Here is a 22892-nt window from a genome sequence, read left to right on the forward strand (position 1 = left end):
GCCAATTTCTGCTTACTATATCATTATTGACCAGGGGTTTTTCCAGAAACTAACGCCTGTGGCTGGCGATTTTTATTTTTGTTAGCCAAAAAAAATAATTCTGTTATTTCACTAACACTTTGCGGGTTATTACATTCAATAGTTACACCTGACACACCTGTACAGTCTTCTAACTTTTGTGAAATGTTGTCTTGAATCCACTCTTCTATAGAAGCAAAGGAACATTCTCTAGTACACTGAGTTTCATTTTCACTTTCCCTATCAGAATCAATCACTAAGTTTTTTTGTCTTTTTGTTGGTCTAATATTAACATCGTCTGAATCAGAACTATATTCTGAAGAACTATCATCTTCTGAGACACTAGTATATATGTTGTTCGGACAACCAGAGAGAGTATCTGCATAAAATTCACTGAAAAATTCTTCTTCACTCAAAATTTCACAACGTGTCATTTTTGAAAATCTTAGTTTATAATACACATAAGATTGGAACAAAAACCTAACGAAGCAAAATGTGAATGATAATGACAATCATAAGTTGTATAATGAACGCTTGATCAAGTTTAAGCTCTAACAACTTCACAAGGTGATATTAATTGCATCACTCTCTAAAAACGTATTGATACGTCTCGGGTCAATAACGTTTGGGTAACAAAAGAAGTATTAATACATCTCCGGTCAATAATGTGCTATTATCCAGCAATTTTTAATGATGATGTGTTATTTTATATAATCTGAAATCATATACAATAGGATACATTTGGCCCACTATTAATTCTTTGTAGTATGTGCCTTTTCTGTTAAACTGCCAGATTTTATATTTATTCCTGGATAGCATAGTGACCTTCAATGAAAACTAAATTTAAATATGAATAGCTTTTATTAGACATACTAAAAATATTAAGTATAGACCTTGAATATGAAATAGGTCCAGTGAAAACTTAATTTAAAAATATATACACACAGTAGGTGGAATAATGTTACCTGTTAAGCAGTTTTGAAATAGCTGATAAATAATGCTAATGAACTCTAAAGTTCATGGTACATCCTGTATGTATTTATTTATTTGTACATACATTTTAATAAAGAGGTATGAAAAGTAAATTTAGGCACCATATATTTTTAATGATCACAGAATAGAGATAATATACATTACTTTAAATTATTAATATTCAAAAATTTCATTTAAGTTGGTAGATTTTTGATAGTATTTCAAATTATTAATATTTAAAACTATTCATTTATTCTTTCTTTCAAACACCATTTATCATGTGTCTACAATGAGTAAGGTGCTATGCTAAGAACTAAGAGTACAGCAGTGAACAAGTCAGATGAAGTTTGTGGAACTTATGGAACATGCAGTCTAGCTCTGTGCAGAAAATTTAACACATTAGAGTAACTTGGGGTCTGGGAGGAACATCGGATACTCTATTAGAAGTTATTTTTCCCTTGAATTGTTTAGTTGTACAATACATTTCTGAAAGTATTTTTTTAAGGAAATGATCTGCCGCATCTCTATAGAGCCCTGTGTACAAAGGGCGAACTGGGCTTCCCCTCAGGCAAGGATTGATTTAGCATATTTCTTGTGAACTATAATCGATCCCACTTCCTTTAATTCCTCTTTTAAAAAAATACTATTAAAGATCTTTAAGCACAAGTATAGTCCTTAACAGAAATGACACTGAGAGAAAAATCGAAAAGGGAAGCATAAAAAGAAAAAAATTAGTTCCATGTTATGTGATTCATTATCTCAGCAAATAAGTATTTATACCTTACAATATTAGTTCATGATGTGCAAATTTTTGTAATAAAGTGACACTTTCATATACATACAAAATCAGACTTTTTCACAGGCATTAAAAAAATCAGAACAAAAGCAAATTATTGATTTCATTGTTGAAGAACTGTGCTTTGCAAAATGAAAAGACACTGTAGCCAAATATTTCTGGCTTTTCCTTCTTCTGACATAACCTAGGAAGCCCTTTTTGAACTATTTTAATAAAGTAGAAATATTGGGACTTCCCTGGTGGTGAAATAGAAATATTATTTACTACAGAAGGAAATTCTATACATTAAATGATTGAAATAAACATTAAGGAACTACTTATGAGTTACTATGAAAATCCTTTTTTTTTTTTTTTTTTTGTGGTACGCGGGCCTCTCACTGTCGTGGCCTCTCCCGTTGCGGAGCACAGGCTCCGGATGCGCAGGCTCAGTGGCCATGGCTCACGGGCCTAGCCGCTCCGCGGTACGTGGGATCTTCCCGGACCGGGGCACGAACCCGTGGCCCCTGCATTGGCAGGCGGATTCTCAACCACTGCACCACCAGGGAAGCCCGAAAATCCTTTTGATGTGGGTTTATAGGATATTTTTTAACACTATTGTTCCTTCTTGGAATTTTGTTAGTTATATTATTGCTGCAGAATCAATTCAAGACATATAGCAACTACATAAAAATTTAAATCTGCTACAATAAAAAATAACTAATACTTTTAAATAATCTTAATAGTAGATTTTGTGCACGTGTTTGTGTGTGTGTGTGTGTGTGTGGTGTGACTTTATAATACAGCTGTGTGCTGAAACTTTGTGTTTTAGAAGTAGTTCAGTAGAAGAAATGAAAATAAAATTAGAGTATGAAAATAAAAGAATTCTTACAACGAATGGAATGTTTTTCAAGTAGATGAATATTATCTTCTTCACCATTATCAACAACAACAAAGCAGAAGGATGCATTTCTTAAAATAGACTGTCTTTGATTTGACTATGAAAGCCTAAAATGGAAACATATTTGAAGAGCAACTGAATAGAAGAAATGGACTGTTCCTAAAATGATCCCTTAAAAAGCTTATAATTTTCATTGCATCCTCTGTGATTATGCTTAATTAGTCTTCGAAATTGTCATAAATGCACATTTCATTGTGGTTATTTTCTAGAATCCTAACAATTACAAAGTTCTATATAGTCAAACTGCAATTACATGAGTGAGTAATTACTTGTTATAATATCACTATTTATTATACATCTCTATTAGTTTATCTGGTGTAATCTGAATATCTTTGTGTACAACACTAAACAATTTAAAGGCAATTTTTAAAAAACTCCTCCACTCAAATCAACTTCCAATCTTAGACAATAGACTAGAATTTTACCAATGACTGTGAGTTAGAACACAAATGAAAACTGCCTTTGAAGAGTTGTCAGTCTAATTTAGCGACAAAACAAGTAAAGAAAATCATACACAAAAACAGGACAAGAGGAAATTCCTTTCTACACAGGCCACCACATACTTCGTTAATGCTTGTGAGGATTAAGCATTGGTGGTAGGTGTCCTCTGAGCCACTCATTGTACTCACCCGGAACCTTCACTTCTTATCAATTTACAAAGAAATTCTGAAAATCAAATTTGGCTAATTTTCAATTTGACACATTTATATACTGACTTAAAATCATTACTCACACCATGTATGTATATGAGATACTCAAAGGACTAACACAAAGTAATGAATGAAAGGAAAAAAAGAATATTCAAAGCAAATTTTAGTACTAATATATCACATAGTAGTCCTGGGCAAAATATGGATGAAGTGAACTTTATTTTGATGATGTAGAAAAGCAAAGACATTTAAATTCCATTTGTTCTACCAAAGCAAACTCTAATTTATGGCTTATTAGAAGGGTTATTGGTAAAGATTTTTTTAAAACCATGCTGCTGGCTAGAAACCATGAGAAATGTCAGGTATTTCAAAACTATAAACAGAAACCACATAAATAAAGTTTGTTCATTTTCTCTGGCATTGCTTTCATGGCTATGAAGGACAAGTGAACCATGTACGAGAGATTTTAGAGTCTGGACTCTGGAAAGGTCACTGCTCTTATCCTGAGTTTGGAAGGCTTTATTCTCCAGCTCAGAAATGCCTACTTTTCAAAGCTACTGATTGAACATAGCAAACTCTAATTAGTCTTATTGCACTGCTTCTGCCTCTAGCACAAACACTGTGGAATGTTCCAAGCCATGCTGGTAGCACTGAGCAGAAAGTGAGGGTGAAATGAACAGGGGAATGAAAAAACTGAGGAGCAAAATATTCACGGACTTCTTTGGTCTCATCTGTGTTTCAGGTTTATAGTGTCCATTTGTCTCAAGTAATCCATGTTTTGAAATATCCTGGATATCAGAAATCCAATTTGATATACTGGGTAAAAAGTAAATTTATTAGCATATTAGATAGAGCTTGAAATTTGTGGTAAGGTAGTGCCAGGCTTAAATCCCCATTCTAGCATGTTCAATCTATTATTCCTGAGTAGATTATTTAACTTCCTAAACCTTAGCTTTGCCATTTTTAAAATGGATATAACATACTTTGCAGGAGTTGTGAAAGGATTAAATTTCAAAAGTTTGTTTAACATGTAGAACAATGCCTGATATATACTATATACTTAACTCATGCATCACCAGCACCAGTAGTGATAAGCAAGGCCATCAAACAAAATGGCAGAAGCTAAAGTTACCTCATTTTCTCTTTTTCTTTCTCACTCACCCAGTATGTGTGTGTAAATATCCATGTAGCCCTCTAATGAAGTACTAACATTATTCTTATTCTTTCTTGACTTCTTCTAATGCCATTCTGGTGATTAGTCAAAATTAAATCTTGGCTCTTACTTGCTCAAAAGATTTCAATGTTATACCATTATTTTAAAATAAAAACACAAGTCTTTAACAAAGTCTCCTTAACCCTGAAAAATTTTGTTCTGCCAAAATCTCAAGCTCATTTTCTCCACCTCTTCTTTGCCTTTCCCACCATCCCATCACACTTGAATTTCCTTAAAAAGGACAAAGCACCTTCCCACCTCAGATAATTGGTACATGAACTTACCTATGTCATGAATATTCTTTTTTTTTTTTTTTTTGTGGTACGCGGGCCTCTCACTGCTGCGGCCTCTCACTTTGAGGAGCACAGGCTCTGGACGCGCAGGCGCAGTGGCCATGGCTCACGGGCCCAGCCGCTCCGCGGCATGTGGGATCTTCCCGGACCGGGGCACGAACCCGTGTCCCCCGCATCGGCAGGCGGACTCTCAACCACTGCGCCACCAGGGAAGCCCTGTCATGAATATTCATTAACTCTTCACTTGACTAATATCTGCTTCATCCTTTACAACTCAGTTTTTGCATCACATATTTAAAGAGGCTTTCCCTGTTTCACTCTCCTGTAGCATCCTATAATTTTCCTTTGTAGTATTTACTATACATATAATTATCATTCATGGTTATAATTTCTTTGCTCCAACATATTCATCTTGACTGTAAGGGCAACTTATGCCTATTTTGGTCACCATTGTATCCCCAGGCCACCTTCTACAGCTGCTGGTACATAGCAGTCAGCAATCACTACCCCCTTCAACAATGAATGCTATGTACAGACATCTGTCTAGGTTTCCAGGTTATAGAAAGTTAAACAAATGCTACCACATTAATGGTGAAAGTAGGCAATAACAACACCTAACAACAAATATATGGTATAAAGGTGGGAATTAAAGTATGCTACAGGATATAAAACAGTGTGAGGAAATAGAGAGTTTTGAAGGCCTGGTCACTTTCAGTAGAATATTCAGATAAGAGATCTCTGTGGAAGTGACGATTGAGCAGAAAGCTGAATGAAGCAGAGAAAGGATATAAATATTTGGTAGAACAGTGTTTCTGGCAGAAGGAAGAAAGAACAACACAAAGGTCATCTGGTGATATTATGCTTGTTGTAGTCAAAAACCAGCAAGAAGATCAGTGTGGCTGGAATTGTGTTAACAGGGAAAACAATGATAGGAAATATGATTGGAAAGAAAGTTAGAAAGAAACCATGGATAGTCTCATTGAATGACTGAATTCAGGAGTCCTGAGAATCACAATTCTAAATATCTATGAGAACTGAAGAAATTAATTAATATATTAATTTCTGATAGGTGCTGATAATTAACAGGTGCTGGTAATTTTTTGGGACAAAATGAATCTCAGTGGAAAGAATTGTTCTCTGTCACAAAAGTTGCAATATAGTTGTGAAAACCAGCCATAAAGACATAAAAGATAATTAATTGCATAAGAAAATTTATGGTGACATCATATAATCCTAAGGAAAGGAATACTAAGAATTTAAATGAAGGAGAGAATGTCATGAAAAGTTTTAAAATATTTCTTAGGCATGGATGAACTTACCTGGAAACTGAGGGGTTATTTAGAATTAGATACCAGAGATTCCAGACAAGTGAACTATTGTGAGTAAAGTACAAGTAAAGGGAATTTACAGCACATATTTAGAAGAGGTGAAAGTAATTCAATGTATTTTTAGAAAAAATGCCCAGGTAGTTGTTCAGAAGTTAGGTGTGCAGAAACATGCCTATCAAAATATGGAGTTTAAACCTGCTATTTGTGGGTATGTGTTTAAGACATTGCTGAATTAGGAAAGCAAGCCACTCTGTGTTCTAAGTAAGACAGATTTTGGATAGGGAATTTGAGACTTAAATGGTCTTTGAAAGGGCCATGGAAGTGAAGGTCAGGGAACTTTCTGCTAATGATCTCAACCTTCTGTTCAATGTGAAACGTTCTGAAAAGTACTATGCAAAGGCACTGAGTTCCTCATGAACCTCCAGAAGTCTCCCATCAACTATATCAGTCTACAGCAGTGAAGTCAATTGCTTTTAAGGGCTCACTTAGAAGTTACTTCAAGTTCCCATTGTCCACATATCTGCCTGAATCTGTGTGTGGAGAAATAATGCCTTTTTCTCTTCCACCTTCTATACCTTACCTGAATGCCTCTTATGGCAAACTCTAACCCAGAACTGTAAGGAGAGAGGATTTCTTAAAAAAATGAACATCCAGGAGTCTCCTCTAAGGGTAAAGCTGACCTTGGAAGGAAGTAAGCCTAATGATCTTTAGAAATAAATAAACCAGAATAGAAAGAAAAATCAGAAGACTGAAGTAGAAGTTTGTACTACTAAAATGAAAAACAGAATGAAAAAACACTTAAACACTACTGTTTTAAATGAAAGTTCATTCTATCAAATACATGAAGATACCTATTTTCATGCCCTGATATTATTCAGCCACATGAACCAAATTTTTTTTCAACTTTTCTTCATATGACATGGTTATAAAATGTTTATTATTCTTGTTATTCTTATCTATTTCTGTTTGCCACTCTCTAATGTTTTTAAAATGTGATGTCCAGAACTAAGAACAGGTCTCATAATGAACTCCGACTAATAGAGAACTATTTCCTTCAATTATTTTGTTGCTATCTGTATATTCACACAGCCAAAGTTTAGATTAATGTTTTAGAATATATTTCACACTTCTGTCTAATATTGAGCTTGCTATCAAAAATTTCCAGTATTTTGCACATGAACCACTGCCAAGCAAGGTCACCTCCTCTGAATCGATTTTGGAATCATCACACAAAATCAATAGCTGAAGCCAAATAAATAAGTGAAATTTCCAAAGGAAACATAGCAAACTATATAAAAAGCAAAGGCATACAGACAGCAGTTAAGATCTGGATGTTGAAGATCAAATTCATATCTAAAACATTTTGACAAGGAAATTGAAAATTAGAAAAGAATGTTATTTATAAAATAAGCAAAGAATGCATATTTAAACACAATAAATAAATTAATTCAGTACCAGAGGTAGTAGGAAATCTGAGATGATTTGTTACTGAAGTAATTAAGAAGAAGAAAAAAATAACATAATAAGTTTGTTCTCAAAGCACAGATTAAGTAGATTAGATGAGGAAATATTCAGGATTAAACACAGATCAAAAGCAAATATGTGGTGAAAAATTATAATAACAGGAATTATAATTATAATAACACTCATTGTAAAGTGTTAGAACTGAGAGAAAATAATGATCTAGGAAGACAACTGGTCAGTAACTTTTCTTCATTAAAATAGTAACCCAGGAGCATCAGGAGAACACTGGAGCTTCATGTTTCCAAAAGAATTTGAAATCTTTTAAATTTCAACAGACATGACACAACACGTGATCAATTCATAGTCTCAAAAATAAGTTAAAATAGTTACTTAGAATGTTGAGTGTCTTAGCTAGAACTCTCCTATGTTTCAGTTTTACATATATTTTACTACAGAATATAAATTTTAATGTGTTTAAAAATATATTGTTACTATTGTTTGATAAATTGCAGATCAGTCCAAGCAGCTGCAAGAAAAACATTTTTATTACTAAATTAATAATTTTGAACTAGACCAGAAGGAACCAATTATCCCTCTGGATATGGAGGCATATTGTTCTTTGTCTTAGCTAAGCCAGGGACCCCTAAGAGTAATGAAATGTGCATAATTAAATTACTGCAGTTAGACTTTGATATTTTGGTTGATGAAGTATTTGTTTACATTGATTTTATATGGTTAATATATTTTCAATAGTAGTACTGTGCCCCGTCATGGAATATTTTGAAAAAAGAATTTGAAAATAGAATTACAAAGCATGTATCTCCTTCCTTTTATTTCTACATTTTCATTTAATTTACTAATCTGCTTAACAGATTAAAGAAGAAAATTAAAATAATATTGAGATTCTGTCTAAGAATAACAATGAGAAGACTTTTAAATGGCTGACTGTCGTTAATAATTTGAAAAGGTATTAAAGCTCAAAATAAGAACTTTTAAATAAATAGCAACTATAAAGCTTAATGAGATTTATTTCATATAAATTCTTCTCTTGAGGTGAAAAGAGAAATTTCTATACTTTACAATTGGTTGTCTCAATAATAAAAATCAAATAATTAATAATGTTAATAATAATAACAATAACAAAAATGGTTAACATTTTATATAGAGATTGCTACATTCCAGGTACTGTATTAACTGATTTTAGAATGATTATTTCTAGGATATGAAATGATGGGTGTGAAATTGTTGTAACTGATTATTCAATTCTAGAATGAAGGTAACATTAAAAGAAACATACTACGAAGTACACATACTTAACATCTAAAATTCAATTGACTTTTAATATCTCTTATAAAGCTGTTAAAATACCTACACATATACATAGTTGTGTATATATAGCAAAAAATTAAACAGAAAAATATGAAATAGGCTTATAGTATTTTAGGGCTATTAACTGACTGATATTCAGTCAGTTTAAACTCTTTATGAAAATGGTACAGAAAGTCAAATTAAAAAAAAAATAGATCAGTTGATCTATATATCTAAATATTTTCCCTTAGTATAGTAGTTCCCAGGAATTCTAAAATCCAATATTCACTATAACAATAAATACTTTAAATATACAGTATAGATATGATTTTTTTTCTCCACAACTCATACAGGCAAATTCATACCTAACATATCATGCTATGATAAAAAGTGTATTAAATAGCTGGGGCTGCCATAACAAAGTACCATAGACTGGGTGGCTTAGACAACAGGAGTTTATTTCTCATAGTGCTGAAGGCTGAGAAGTACATCATTTAAGGTATAGGCTGATTGGGTTCCCTGGTGAAGGCTCTATTCTTAACTGGCAGATGGCTATCTTCTCACTGTGTCCTCACATGGTAGCGGAAGAAAGGAAGCAAACTTTCCAGTGTCTCTTCTTATAAGGGCACTAATCTCATCATGAGGAGCCAACCATGATGACTTCACCTAAACCTAATTACCTCCAAAGTCACCATCTCCAAATAACATCACATTTGCAGTAGGACTTCAACATTGAATTTTGGATGATAGAACTCAGTCCATGGCAGAGACGTTTTTAGAAAAATTCAAAAGAAAAACTTTTGTGGCATAAACTTCTAGCTGTTAACTAGAAAGAAAAGGGAAAAAAATACGGCAGCTGTGGAAGTGGATGCAAAAGGATAGATATGCCAGGAGCAATTAAGAAAAAAAATCTTTTAAGCACTATTTTAAATCCTGAGTAGTAAATATCTATATCTATATCTATATTGCCTATAAAATGTAAATAAAACCATAAAGCAATAATAAAGTCCATTGTGTGATGTCTTTTTTTACTTTGAGATTATTAAATATTATATGGTACATTGTGTCCCATAATAAAAATGTGCCAAAGATGCAAAACTAATTTTAAACTTTAAAAAGTTTTTCAACACAACAACAGTAATTATTTTAACCTCTGATAATACAGCTATGTCTCTTTTATTTAAAAATTAAATTTCCTTACCATTGTGTAGCTGTGGGCCACCTTCATTAATTCAATGCATCCTTGAGCATCTGCAAATGCTCGGATTCCTAAACAGTTAGATGGATGCAAGAGCTTCATGAGGAAATGGCAGCACACTTCTACTACTTGAGGAAGCTGAAGAAGGGAAGCTGCAGCAAGAAGGTTTTCAATAGTTTCTTCTTTTAATTCCAAGCAACCTAAACATTAAGTGAAAAGAATTATGAAAGTGTTCAAAACATGAAATAACATGTACCATTCTGTTACTCAAAACATTAGTCCAATCTTCTAGAAATGATCTGAACCTAAATTGATAATCCAAATAAATATAACTCATGAAAAACCAGCAGTTGTTTTCAATATCTTGCATTTCTTAGTCTGTGTAATGTTCAAAATCACGTAGTACGTACAAATGCAGCTTCAACTAAAATATCTGTACCCTATTGAACAGGAATTATGGTTGTTCCTTTGGTTGTGGATTAGGAAAGAAAAAAAATAGAAATATTCCACAACACATGTCTACAAGCTTAGGAGAGCAAAGTTGCACTAACATCTTCTGACAATATATGTGTATAAGAATATGAAATACCTATGTATGCATAATGAACATATGTATATGTATCTATAAATACCTGTGTTGTATATTGCTAATATTGTATTTAGCTCACTATGTCTATGATTAAAGTTTCCTATAATTTTTCTTTCTTTTTGGTCAGTTAATTTCAAAAATTAAGCTCTTTAGCATTTCCCCTTTTCTTTAACTACTGGAGTAACTTATTAAATAATGGAGCTATTCCTGGACTGTTTATCAATCTCATCTGTGAAAACTTCTAGGCTGAACTATTTAGGTTATATTTCATTTAGCAATTAAACACATCTTTAATTGAGGTTTTCTAGGTCATATAATCTCAGAAATGGTTTATTGCATCTTAGTTTTTGTGACATATATGGCTACTCTTCACTAGAAATATCTCCACTCATTTTTCCTGAACACAGGGTCAGGCCACATACTGCCATGACACATGTCAGTGAATGTGTGTTGCTAACACACTGAGGCATTTACGATGTGAGTGTGCTTCATCCCTACTCTTGCTCTTCTACCAGCTAACTGAAGACAGCATAAAAACCCTAGTGGATAGAGGCTTCACGGTGAGCAAGGAGCCTGAGCTCTGAATCCATGCCCAGAACTGTGAGCTTCAAACAGCAATATGCAATGTTTAAACTAATAATAGGGCTTCCCTGGTGGCGCAGTGGTTGAGAATCTGCCTGCCGATTCAGGGGATACAGGTTCAAGCCCTGGTCTGGGAAGATCCCACATTCCGTGGAGTAACTGGGTCTGTGAGCCACTACTACTGAGCCTGCGCTTCTGGAGCCTGTGCTCCGCAACAAGAAAGGCCGCGACAGTGAGAGACCCGTGCACCGCGATGAACAGTGTCCCCTGCTTGCCACAACTAGAGAAAGCCCTCGCACAGAAACGAAGACCCAACACAGCCAAAAATAAATAAATAAATAAAAACTAGATAGATAAATAAATAAATTTATAAACTAATAATAATCCCAAAGTAAACTCACGTTTATACTTGTGTATGTACTTGAATGCAGTCCCAAGTGTCTTTTGAAACTCAAGTGTAAAACCATGGGGAAAAAATAATTGATTAACCTTTATTATTAATATGTTGTCATCTAATTTAGAAGGATATTCTTGCCAGCTGAAATATATTTTCTAACTTTGTGATGCTACTGTAATTTTTTCTTAGGTTTCTCCTTTTTCCATCATTAGCATTTATTTTTATGACTTGTAGGAGAAGTTGTCTACTTTCAAAAATTCAAGTTTCAAGGACAGAATATTTACTAAGAAAACTCTCATAAACAGAATGCCTTTATTTTTTCCCACACCAAAGTTTTTGTTCTGGATTTTTTAAAACTTACAATAATTTGCAAGAATAATACAATAAGCACTTAAAAACCTTTCACTTAACTTCACCAAGTGTTAACATTTTGCTATATTTATCTATATGTGTGTGTGTTTATGCTGTAGTTGCTGAATTATTTGATGGTACTTCTAATCAACATGTATTTCACCCCTGAATACTTCAGTGTGTGTCTCTAAGAACAGAGCTTTCTCCTACATAGCCACTCATGAATGTAATTCTTTACACTCACGAAATTGATACAATAGTATTTGCTATAATGCAAATTTCCCCAAATGCTCAAATAAGATGCTTTAAAGATTTTATTTTTAAATTCAGAATCTAATTAAGTCTCATTACATTTACTTGTTATGTCCCTTTAGTTTTCTTTAATATAGAATTGTTCCCAACTATTTTGTCATTCACATTTACGTTACTGAAGAGTTCAGACCAGATGCTTTGTAGAATTCCTCAATTTAGGTTAGTCATATTTTTTCCCCACGATTAGATTTAACTGAAAACTTTTTGGCAGGAAGACTGTACAGGCAATGTTGTACCCTTTTCAGTGCTTATATAGAGAGAGGTCCATAATGTCAGTATATCCCACTGCTGATGGTGTTAAATTTGGTACCTTGTTTAAAATACTGTCTGCCAGATATCTTCATTTTAAAGAAACTCTTCCCTTTATACTTAATAAGTAATCTGTTGGGTGAGGGATAACTTTGCTTTCAAACATGACATTTCACCCGTAACTTAACATGTTTAACAGATGAAGAGCATTATGTTTTATTTATGAGTTTCATTGAAAGAATAAGAGAGCAAAGGAATCTAATGCATATTTCCAAGTATCACAAGGTATTTGATGAAGAAAAAAGAAAGGTAAAGTGGATGCAATAAATTGAAAGGAAATTAAAACTCATTTTATTACATATTAATTTCCAATTAAATTAGCTATCTAAAGTTTAGTTTGGTATAAAAGAGAGACACTGCCAATAATGAAAGTTATTAAACTTACAAGATTCTAAAAAATGCACAAGGACTCTGTTCAGATATTATCAACTCATAGAACATTGAGTATCATGATCAATTTGACAGAGGAGACATTTGCCAATAGTAATAAAATTATTTGAGGTGTTTATGTTTCACATTATCAATAACTTTGTCATCCAATAATAATGTCAAACAAAGTCTTCATCTGCAGTTGAAGGATTCATACCAGTTTAAATGATTTTAAGACTAATTATATTAGTGCTATTATAGTGTATATGTTAAAATTTATGAATATTATAGTAAACATCAAAATAAATTATTCTACAAATTGTGGAAACCTATACTTTATATAGACTTTAGCTGATTTACAAAATGTACACCTACACTTATAAAAATAAAAAAATATAAAATATAGAGGAGCTAACATGAATACTATAAAATCTGTTATTATTTATAATTGATTATAAGCATAACAATTATATACATATATACATATATATATTTAAAATGTCATGATTAAAGACCTTTGGAGGAATTTTACTTAAAAGTTTTCAGTAAGATTATCAAGAAGATATTTGTATGCTTTTTAGCATAGATTATATGAAAATCAGTTAAAAAAGGATATGGTTTCAGTTGGTATGGTTTTTATAGATTCCATTTTTGTTGTGATTTCAGAACAGTGGGAAAGTGATTTTCTTTAATTTTAATTGATTAGTTGTCCTCAATAACATCTGTGTAGAAAAGAATTAACACAGCAGACCTGAACTGCTCTCCTTGAAAAGGCCTGCTTGCAAGATTTGCCCTTGACTACTGCCTGAAAACTTAGATTTCAAGAGGGTTCCCACCATTAAGTAATATAAATGGCTCACTTTGCCTAACTCTTTGTGTAAGCATTATGGTTTATGCTTAACAACTGCTTTCCTTCTGGGACTCTTGAATTTTGGTATATACTAAGCAGAGGTTGTCTATGTGATTAGCCCTCAACAAAAACCTGGGGCTCCCAGTCTCTAATGAATCTCCCTGTTGGCAGCAACTCACAGGTTTCGTCACAACTCTTTGCAAAGGAAATTAAATGCCTCCTGTGCTATTCCACTTGGAATGCTGACCTTGGAAGTTTGCTCCTGGTTTCCCAAAGACTATGCCCTGTGTACCATTTCCCTTTCCTCATTATGCTTTGAACCCTTTTGATATAACAAATCAGAGCCTTTGGTTTGTCTGTATGCTGAGACTTGTGAGCCACCCTCTCATGAATCATCCAAACTGGAGGGTTAGTCTTGGGTATGTCTCAACACAGCATTCTAATTAGAATAGTTGGGGTGGTGGGTGATGTTTGAGATATACTGTGCACATGGGCTGGAAGATACAACATTGCTAAGATTTCAACTGACCCTAAATTAATCTATAGGTTTATTATAATCATATTTAAAATCCCAGCAGACTTTTTGTCAAAATTGCAAAACTGATTCTAAAGTTCCTATGTAAATGCAATGACCTAGAATAACCAAAACAGTTTTGAGGAAGAACAAAGTGGGAGTAATGTCACTACCAGACTTTAAGACTTTTTACAAAGATATGGTAATTAAAATTGATTGCTACTGGTCTAAATATAGACAATAGATCGATGGAAAAGAATAGATTCTAGAAAATTTTTCAAAGGCTCAGAAACAATTCAACTGAGAAAGGATAGTCTTTGAATAACTGGTACAAGCAGGTAGGCATGTACAAAAACTTGTGTTTTAATCTGTACCCCACAAAATATATAAAATTTACTCAAAATTGATCATAGTCCTAAATTTAAAACTTAAAACTACAAATCTCCTCTAAGAAAACATTGGAGAAATACTGTGACTTTAAGTTAGTTAATGATTTCTTAGATAAAACATCAAAAAGCATAATCCACAAGAAAACATGGTAAACTGGACTTTATAAAAATCACTACAAGTGACAATAGTAAAGGAACAAAAAGGTGAACCATGAATGGGAAAAAAATGCATGCAAAATCATATATCTGATAAAGTACTTGTATCCAAAATACATAAAGAACACTGGAACTCAATAATAAAAAAAATTTAATGGGTAAGTTATCTAAGCAGACATTCCACAAAAGAAGATACATGAATGTACAGTGCTCAACAACATTACTGTTTAGGACAATGCAAGGTAAAAAGCACAATGATATATCACTACACATACATTAGAACAGCTGGTGGAAATGTGAACTTCTATAACCGTTTTGGAAAACATTTTTACAATTTCTTCTTTCAAATGACTCAGCCATTTCACTCCTAAGTATTTACCCAAGAGAAATAAAAGAATGTGCCAATATAAATCCTTCTACATGAATGCTTATAGCAGATTTATTTTGTAATGACCAAAACCCTGAAAACAACCCAGACATTCATCAGCAAGTGAATGGATGAAAAAATTGCAGCCTATCCATTTACTGGAATAAATTAGAAAGAACTATTGATATGTGCAATATCATGGTTACTTATGCTGAGTGTAAAATTATGTTGAATGTAAGAAATCAGACGAAAATAACTCTACTATCCAAGTTGATTAAAATTCTTAAACATCCAAACTTATCTATTGTGAGTGACATAAATCAGATCAACAGTACCTGAGCATGGGTTATGGGTGAGGAGAGGCAACAAGATGGATCATAAAAAGAGATGACAGGGCTTCCCTGGTGGCGCAGTGGTTGAGAATCCGCCTGCCGACGCAAGGGACACGGGTTTGTGCCCCGGTCTGGGAAGATCCCACATGCCGCGAAGCGGCTGGGCCCATGAGCCATGGCCACTGAGCCTGCGCGTCCGGAGCCTGTGCTCCGCAACGGGAGAGGCCACAACAGTGAGAGGCCCGCATACCACAAAAAAAAAAAAAAAAAGAGATGACATATACATTCATTATCCTGACTATGGTAATGATTTTATGTATGTATACACATGTCAAAACATGGCTTATATATTTATAGCTCATCGAATGTCAAATATTCATCAATGAAGCTTTTAAAAAATACTCAAATGTTAACAAAGATGATTTGAGTTGACTAGTACCTGTAAATATTTTCTGAGTGTTTTAATTCAAGCTTTACTAACAAAATCACAAAGATAGAATATTATAATTTAGAGAAATTGTGGTTATGTGTACATTTTTTCTTTTCTTTTTTTTTTTTTTTTTTTTTGGTACACGGGCCTCTCCCGTTGCGGAACACAGGCTCTGGATGCACAGGCTCAGCGGCCATGGCTCACGGACCCAGCCGCTCCGCGGCATGTGGGATCCTCCCAGACCGGGGCACGAACTTGCATCGGCAGGCGGACTCACAACCACTGCGCCACCAGGGAACTCCATGTACATTTTTTCTTAAGTTTACAATGTACAGAACACATTATTATAGTCATGGAAACTTCATATAATTACCAAATTAAAATACTTGATCAAAGTATTTTAAAAATAATCTTATAAGTGTAAACATAACATGTAAACTGGTGTGTGTGTGTGTGTGTGCATGTTAGTATATTTACCTTCCCAATCAAAGTGATTCATAGATATTATGCAGTGGTTCATAGATATTATTATTCATATATATTATACAGTGAAATCAGCTATAAGATATATAAGAACAAATAATTATTCAGTACAAATTCAAATACTGGATCTAATATTGTACTTTAAAATAATTTAGGTAAAATGTCAGCAGGGGATCTCACCATCCTTTCCTGTAAAAAAAAAGAAAAAGAAAAAGAGAGAGAGAAAAACTAAATATTCGCAGGTTATCTATAGACTAATTTTTAAAAGTTACTTAGTGGTACTTTTGGATGTGAATTTGGAGGATATGAGCATTGTTTTTGCTATTTTTTTCAACTTGGAATATATCCAATGAAGGATCCATTTGTAAAAGCCAGAAGGCACAAATGGAATATTAGTTAGTGTTGAGCTTGAACACACACAAATTGAGCTACCTCATGCGTGATATATTGTTTGTATCTATAACCTGGCTATTTCTCTGGCAGATTTAGATGGTAAAAAGGCAAAAACCTGCTAAGTATTTGACTTAAAATAAACCTAAAAAAAGATATGACTACTGTTAATGGAAAAAAAAAATAATTCTATACATCCACTCAAAGTTAACTTTCAAGGCATTAATGTTCACAAATGGCTTTACACATACTGAGAGGGAAAATCTATGTTTTTACTTTAGGTGACATTGAAAATTGGTTTTAAAATATCCAATGACATTTTAGATAACTAAGGAGATATGACTATAGTAAAACAAAACCCTGAGAAAGTTTCCTTAAATAATAAGAAAATATTTATAATGCTTCTTGACAAGTCCAGAGGATGAGGCTGGTTGTCCCCAGAACTGATTAATTGAAGGGCTCAACACATCTTTAGGAAACAGCCATCCTTTCAAGAGCCTTGATGTTTCCCTCATGGTTGCCATAGTTTCAAGCTTCAAATTCAGACAGGAAAACACCCATCAGAAGAGAGTATTCCTTAATGCATTGATACATTTCTGTTGCATCAGTGAAGAAATCTTTACTAAAAGTTCCTCAGAACTCTTTCTTTATGTTGCCTTGGCAAAACATTTTATGACATGACCATGCCTTAACCCAATAATTAGCAATGGGGTAAAACCCCAATAACTGATTTTGACCCTACACGAATTACTTTGATAGAAATGAGTCACTCTCCCTTGACTGGGGGAATAAGAAGGGACTGCCTTTTGAATATGGTTCCTCTAATATGTGTTACATTATCTGCAGTCTCACCTTAAGTAAATGCCAAAGCTACTGAGTATTCCAAACACGTATCAGCGGACTCAAACTCTGATTTCCTACAAGAGAATATAGTTAAATTTACACTATATTGGAATGAAAATATGTAAAATATAATTGGAAGAAAATCACAAAGATTATAGAAGAATATGAATCTGTGCTGTTCATATTTTAATAGATAAGTTGTATTCTATTAACAACTATGCTGTATAACCATATTTTATGTATAAATTCAATTATATTGAAAAGATAATGCATTTTACCAGATAAGTGCAAGAACTGCCCATAAAATCCATAAAGTAAACTAAATATTTTCTCTAACCATCTATCTATCTGTCTACCTACCTATCTATCTCTATCTTTAATGTAAATAAAGAGAAATAATGATACATTAGAATTAAAACAAAGTAAAAAAACTATTTTAGTAATTTGTAGGGGTTTAAAAATAAACTTTTTCTTAAAATATTTTATTTATTTATCTGTTGAAATTGAGTTTATTGAAATGATATTAAATGTGTAAAATCCTCATTTTATAGAAAATGAGACACTTGTAGAATTAAATAGCTGGTAAATGATAGCATAGAACTCAAATCTAAAGCTAGCTTCAAAACCTATATCTTACTACACTGCTTCCTACCATGAGCATTTGGAGAGCAGCTATTGAATTTTGATCAACTCTAAATCCCTAGCACTTAGCTTAGTACTAGGTACAAGTATAAAAGAGAAATTAAATTACCTATAATGTCACCACCTAGTATAACCACTATTAAAATATTGGTATATTATATTGACATGTACACACTGCTATATTTAAAATAAAATGCCTTTCCATGAAAAAAAATGTTTTCAAAGAATACTGACTCAAGTGGAAAAATGTTCACACTGTATTAAAAAAGAAAAAACCTAGGTAATATGATCAAAATTTTATAAAATATTATTTATTTATACACATCTGTTTTATATATATGCACATAAAAAGATTGAAATAAAATACTTTAGATTTACAGAAAACCTACAAAGATAGCTGAGAGAGTTTTCATATAGCACACACCTGTTTTTCCTAGTTAACAATGTATGATCCACATGTTAAATTAATGAACCAACATTATTATATTATTATTAACCAAAGTTCAAACTTTACTCATATACCCTTACTTTTTTACCTATTATTCTTTTTTCTGCTCCAAGATCCCATGAAGAATACAACATTTCATTTATTCATTATATCTCCTTAGGCAACCCTTGGCTGTGACATTTTCTCAGACTTTTCTTGTTTTAAATGACTTTAACAGTTTTGAAAGTATTATTTAAGTATTTTGTAGACTGCCCCTCAACTGGGATTTGTCTAATTATGATTACACTGGTAATAAGGGCTTTTGGTCTCGTCACATCTTATCAAGGGTGCAAATTATCAACATGACATCACTGTTGATGTCAATTTTGATTACTTGGTAGAAGTATTTTTTTTCAGGTTTCTGACTATAAAATAACTCTATCACCACTTTTCTATACCATGCTCTCTGGAAGGAAGGCCCTATGCACAGTCACACTTAAGGAGCAGGAAGTTATGCTCTATCTCTTTGAGAGCAGATTAATTACATATATGATTTGGAATTTATTTATTTCCTCAATAATTTATTTATATAAATACATTCCTAGGGTTTTTTCAATGTTTCAAAAAAGGCAGGAGAGTTAAGGAAATTTTGGTTTACATTATTTTATTAAATTTAATATATTTACATATCTTTATAACAATTAGCAAAAGAAATTGATTTTTACTGTAATTTAGACTTTTGCTGCTATCATATTATTCCTTAATCTAATATGCTCCACATTATTGGCACTCTGGTATCCTCCCTCTCTCTCTCTGTCTGTCTCTCTCTTTTCTCTCTCACTCTCATCTGTAGGGAAATCCTGGTTGTCATGTGAAAATTATAGCAAACCAATTTTAGAAAACAATGATAATATATACTTGGGAAATTCTATAATCTAAAAGCTTATTAATTAATAAACAATGTCATATGCATTCTAGCCACAAGAAAAGTACTGATTATGCTTTTTGAGTACTAAACATACCTCAGAGTTCTTGGGCTCATTGTCTGAAAAGTTAAGGAAATATCTGTGGGTCAGTAAGAAAGTAGTTGTGAAAGCAAAGACCATCATTTTCCCATTATATCTGTACCTCATTTTCTTTAGGAAAGTCCACTGGGAGTCAGGCCAGAACCAAAAATGTCAATAGTTCTTATTTACTAAAATTGTTTTAAATCTACTATCCTTACATATCCATCATTTGGAAAAACAAGGAATTGTTTGCTGAGTAAAAATCTTGACTTCTTCTGAATATTCCCTTGACCCACATCCATGTACAGGTGTTTAAATTCCTTGACTTTAAGGATAGAGTGTCACCCCTTATTTTCAGTGTATCATACTTTGTAATTCCGTCCCTAATCAACTACATAGAATTTTTTCCCACTTCCAGTACTTGCTATAGAGTTTAATCTAAAGCACTCTGTCACTCAATGCTCAAGCAAATGTTGGTTATGAGAAAAACAAAAAAGTCAAAAAGGATCAACTCATAGTTATACAAGTTATCCAAACATCTACTCTAGGTAACATAATTTGGCAACCTGTATATCAGACCCATCACAAATATGTTCATTTGGTCACTACAGAATTTAATACTTTAGAACAGCTTTACATGGAATGTGTACTCTTGAGTTCAGCATAGATAACAATCTCTTCAAATTAAATGTACACTGAACTCAAAAGAGTTTGATCCAAGGATTTTATTATTCTATTGTTTAATACATGAAATTATTAATAACATGTTTTTGGACATCATCTTTTGAACTTGAATCAGCCAACAGAAGAAACAGTTCTGTAGTTCATTAATATATCTACTTTTGTTACTTTACTGAGGATGTCTGAAGTACATCATTGTGTCTTACAAGTATTCAAATACACAAAAATATTCCTCTCAAATGTTAATATCAGTAAACTGTGCTTAAGTTGAGAAAATATTAGTTTTTATTTTATAGCATAACTGTTAGGCTTCTTTCTTTGCCTTGGTGACTGAGAAGCTAAAACAAAATATTGATATGTAATTTCTATGAATACAAAAAGAATCTTAAGACACTTAGGATGCAAATCATACCTAGGTGTTGCGTATTTGAGTTTGATTGCCTTTTTTTTTAAGGTCGTTTGTATTTGAACTTCAAAGTTTTATACACCATGGATACTTAGAAATGAAACTATGATGAGAGTTATAATCCTGTGGCTTCTGTAAATGACTTTTGGATTGTTTTCTTCCTTCATTGCTCTACTTCAATCAAGAAAATTGAGGGGAGATTGAAAGGGATAAGTATAAGAGAATATAACTTCTCATTAGACAGATTTTGCAGCAATAGTACTTACATGTTGCTACAGTATGTTCTCAAACAACAAGGTTGAATTGAAGTTAACTACAAAGTTGCATCATCTTTGGTGAGTAAATATTTAAGCACTCACTTGGATGGCTGTGTAGTGGAAATTTAAAAGTCTGCAGTTTTGATAGTTTATTATCTGACCATCTGCCCAGATTGGGAGTTCTACCATCCTGTGTGCATGAGGCCATTCTACCCACTTCCTCTGTACTCCCCAGCTTCTGAGTTGCCAGATTGTTTCTGTTTGTTTTTTTAACATATAATTTTCTTTGGAGTTATATCTTGGCCCTCAAAATATGCTTAATATGTTATTATTCTGATTCCCTTTGTGTTATCAGTATAGATCAGTTTCACATATTACTATTTTCATTTTCTGACTATAAGCATTCATGTTTTTCTTTAAATAATCACATCTAACAATCCATATTCATAATCAATATTTCTTAGCCCAAAGAATGAGAACTGCAATAGCTACAAAGTGTTACTCAGCAAGTACACAGTTGATTTTCAAATAAGCATTAAATCCTTTTCCAAAACACTACCATATATTACTAACATGTTAATATCCTCCACTTATGTTTTTTTTTTCTTTAATTTTTGTTGGAGTATAGTTGATTTACCATGTTGTTTAGTTTCAGGTGTACAACAATGTGAATCAGTTATCCATATACATATATCCACTCTTTTTTTACATTATTTTCATGTATTGGTCATTACAGAGTATTCAGTGGAGTTCCGTGTGCTATACAATAGGTCCTAATTAGTTATCTGCCTTATATATAGTAGTATGTATATGCCAATCCCAATCTCCCAGTTTATCCCACCCCCTCTTATTCCCTGGTAACCTTAAGTTTGTTTTATACATGTGTGACTCTACTTCTGTTTTGTAAATAAGTTCATTTCTACCCATTTTTAGATACCACATATAAGTGATATCATATGATATTTGTCTTTGTATGACTTACTTCACCCAATATGACAATATAGAGGTTCACAGATGCTGCTGCAAATGGCATTATTTTGTTCTTTTTATGGCTGAGTAATATTCCATTGTATATATGTACCACATTTTTTTATCCATTCCTCTGCTGCTGGACATTTAGGTTGCTTCTATGTCCTGGCTATTATAAATATTGTTGCAATGAACATCGGGACACATGTATCTTTTTGAATTATAGTTTTCTCTGGGTATATGCCTAGGAGTGGGAATTGCTGTGTCATATAATAGTTCTATTTTTAGATTTTAAGGAATCTCCATAGAGTTCTCTATAGTGGTTATGCCAATTTACATTCCCACCAACAATGTAGGAGGGTTCCCTTTACTCCATACCTTCTCCAGCATTTATCATTTGTAGATTTTTTGATGATGGCCATTCTGACTGGTGTGATGTGATACCTCATTGTACTTTGATTTGCATTTCTCTAATAATTAGTGATGTTGAGCATCTTTTCACCTGCTTTTTGGCCATCTGTTTGTGTTCCTTATGAAAATAACTATACTACCCAAAGAAATCTACATATTCAATGCAATCCCTATAAAATTACCAATGTCTCTTTTCACAGAATTAGAGCAAAAATTTTACAATTTGTATGGAAATGCAAAAGACCCTGAATA

At 32.9% G+C, this 22892-nt stretch overlaps 1 protein-coding gene across 1 annotated transcript in view; it reads right to left on the minus strand.

Annotated features, from left to right (window-relative positions):
• The window catches only part of KLHL1 (kelch like family member 1), a 368376-nt gene that overhangs the window by 180765 nt on the left and 164719 nt on the right, over positions 1–22892 (minus strand). Inside the window, exon 4 of the mRNA XM_059041531.2 lies at positions 10181–10377. Within this exon, the coding sequence (XP_058897514.1) occupies positions 10181–10377 (197 nt within the window). The remainder of the gene's footprint in view (positions 1–10180; positions 10378–22892) is intronic.

This window comes from Kogia breviceps, chromosome 16 (assembly GCF_026419965.1).
Source record: "Kogia breviceps isolate mKogBre1 chromosome 16, mKogBre1 haplotype 1, whole genome shotgun sequence".
In the NCBI taxonomy this organism is placed as follows: Eukaryota; Metazoa; Chordata; class Mammalia; order Artiodactyla; family Physeteridae; genus Kogia; species Kogia breviceps.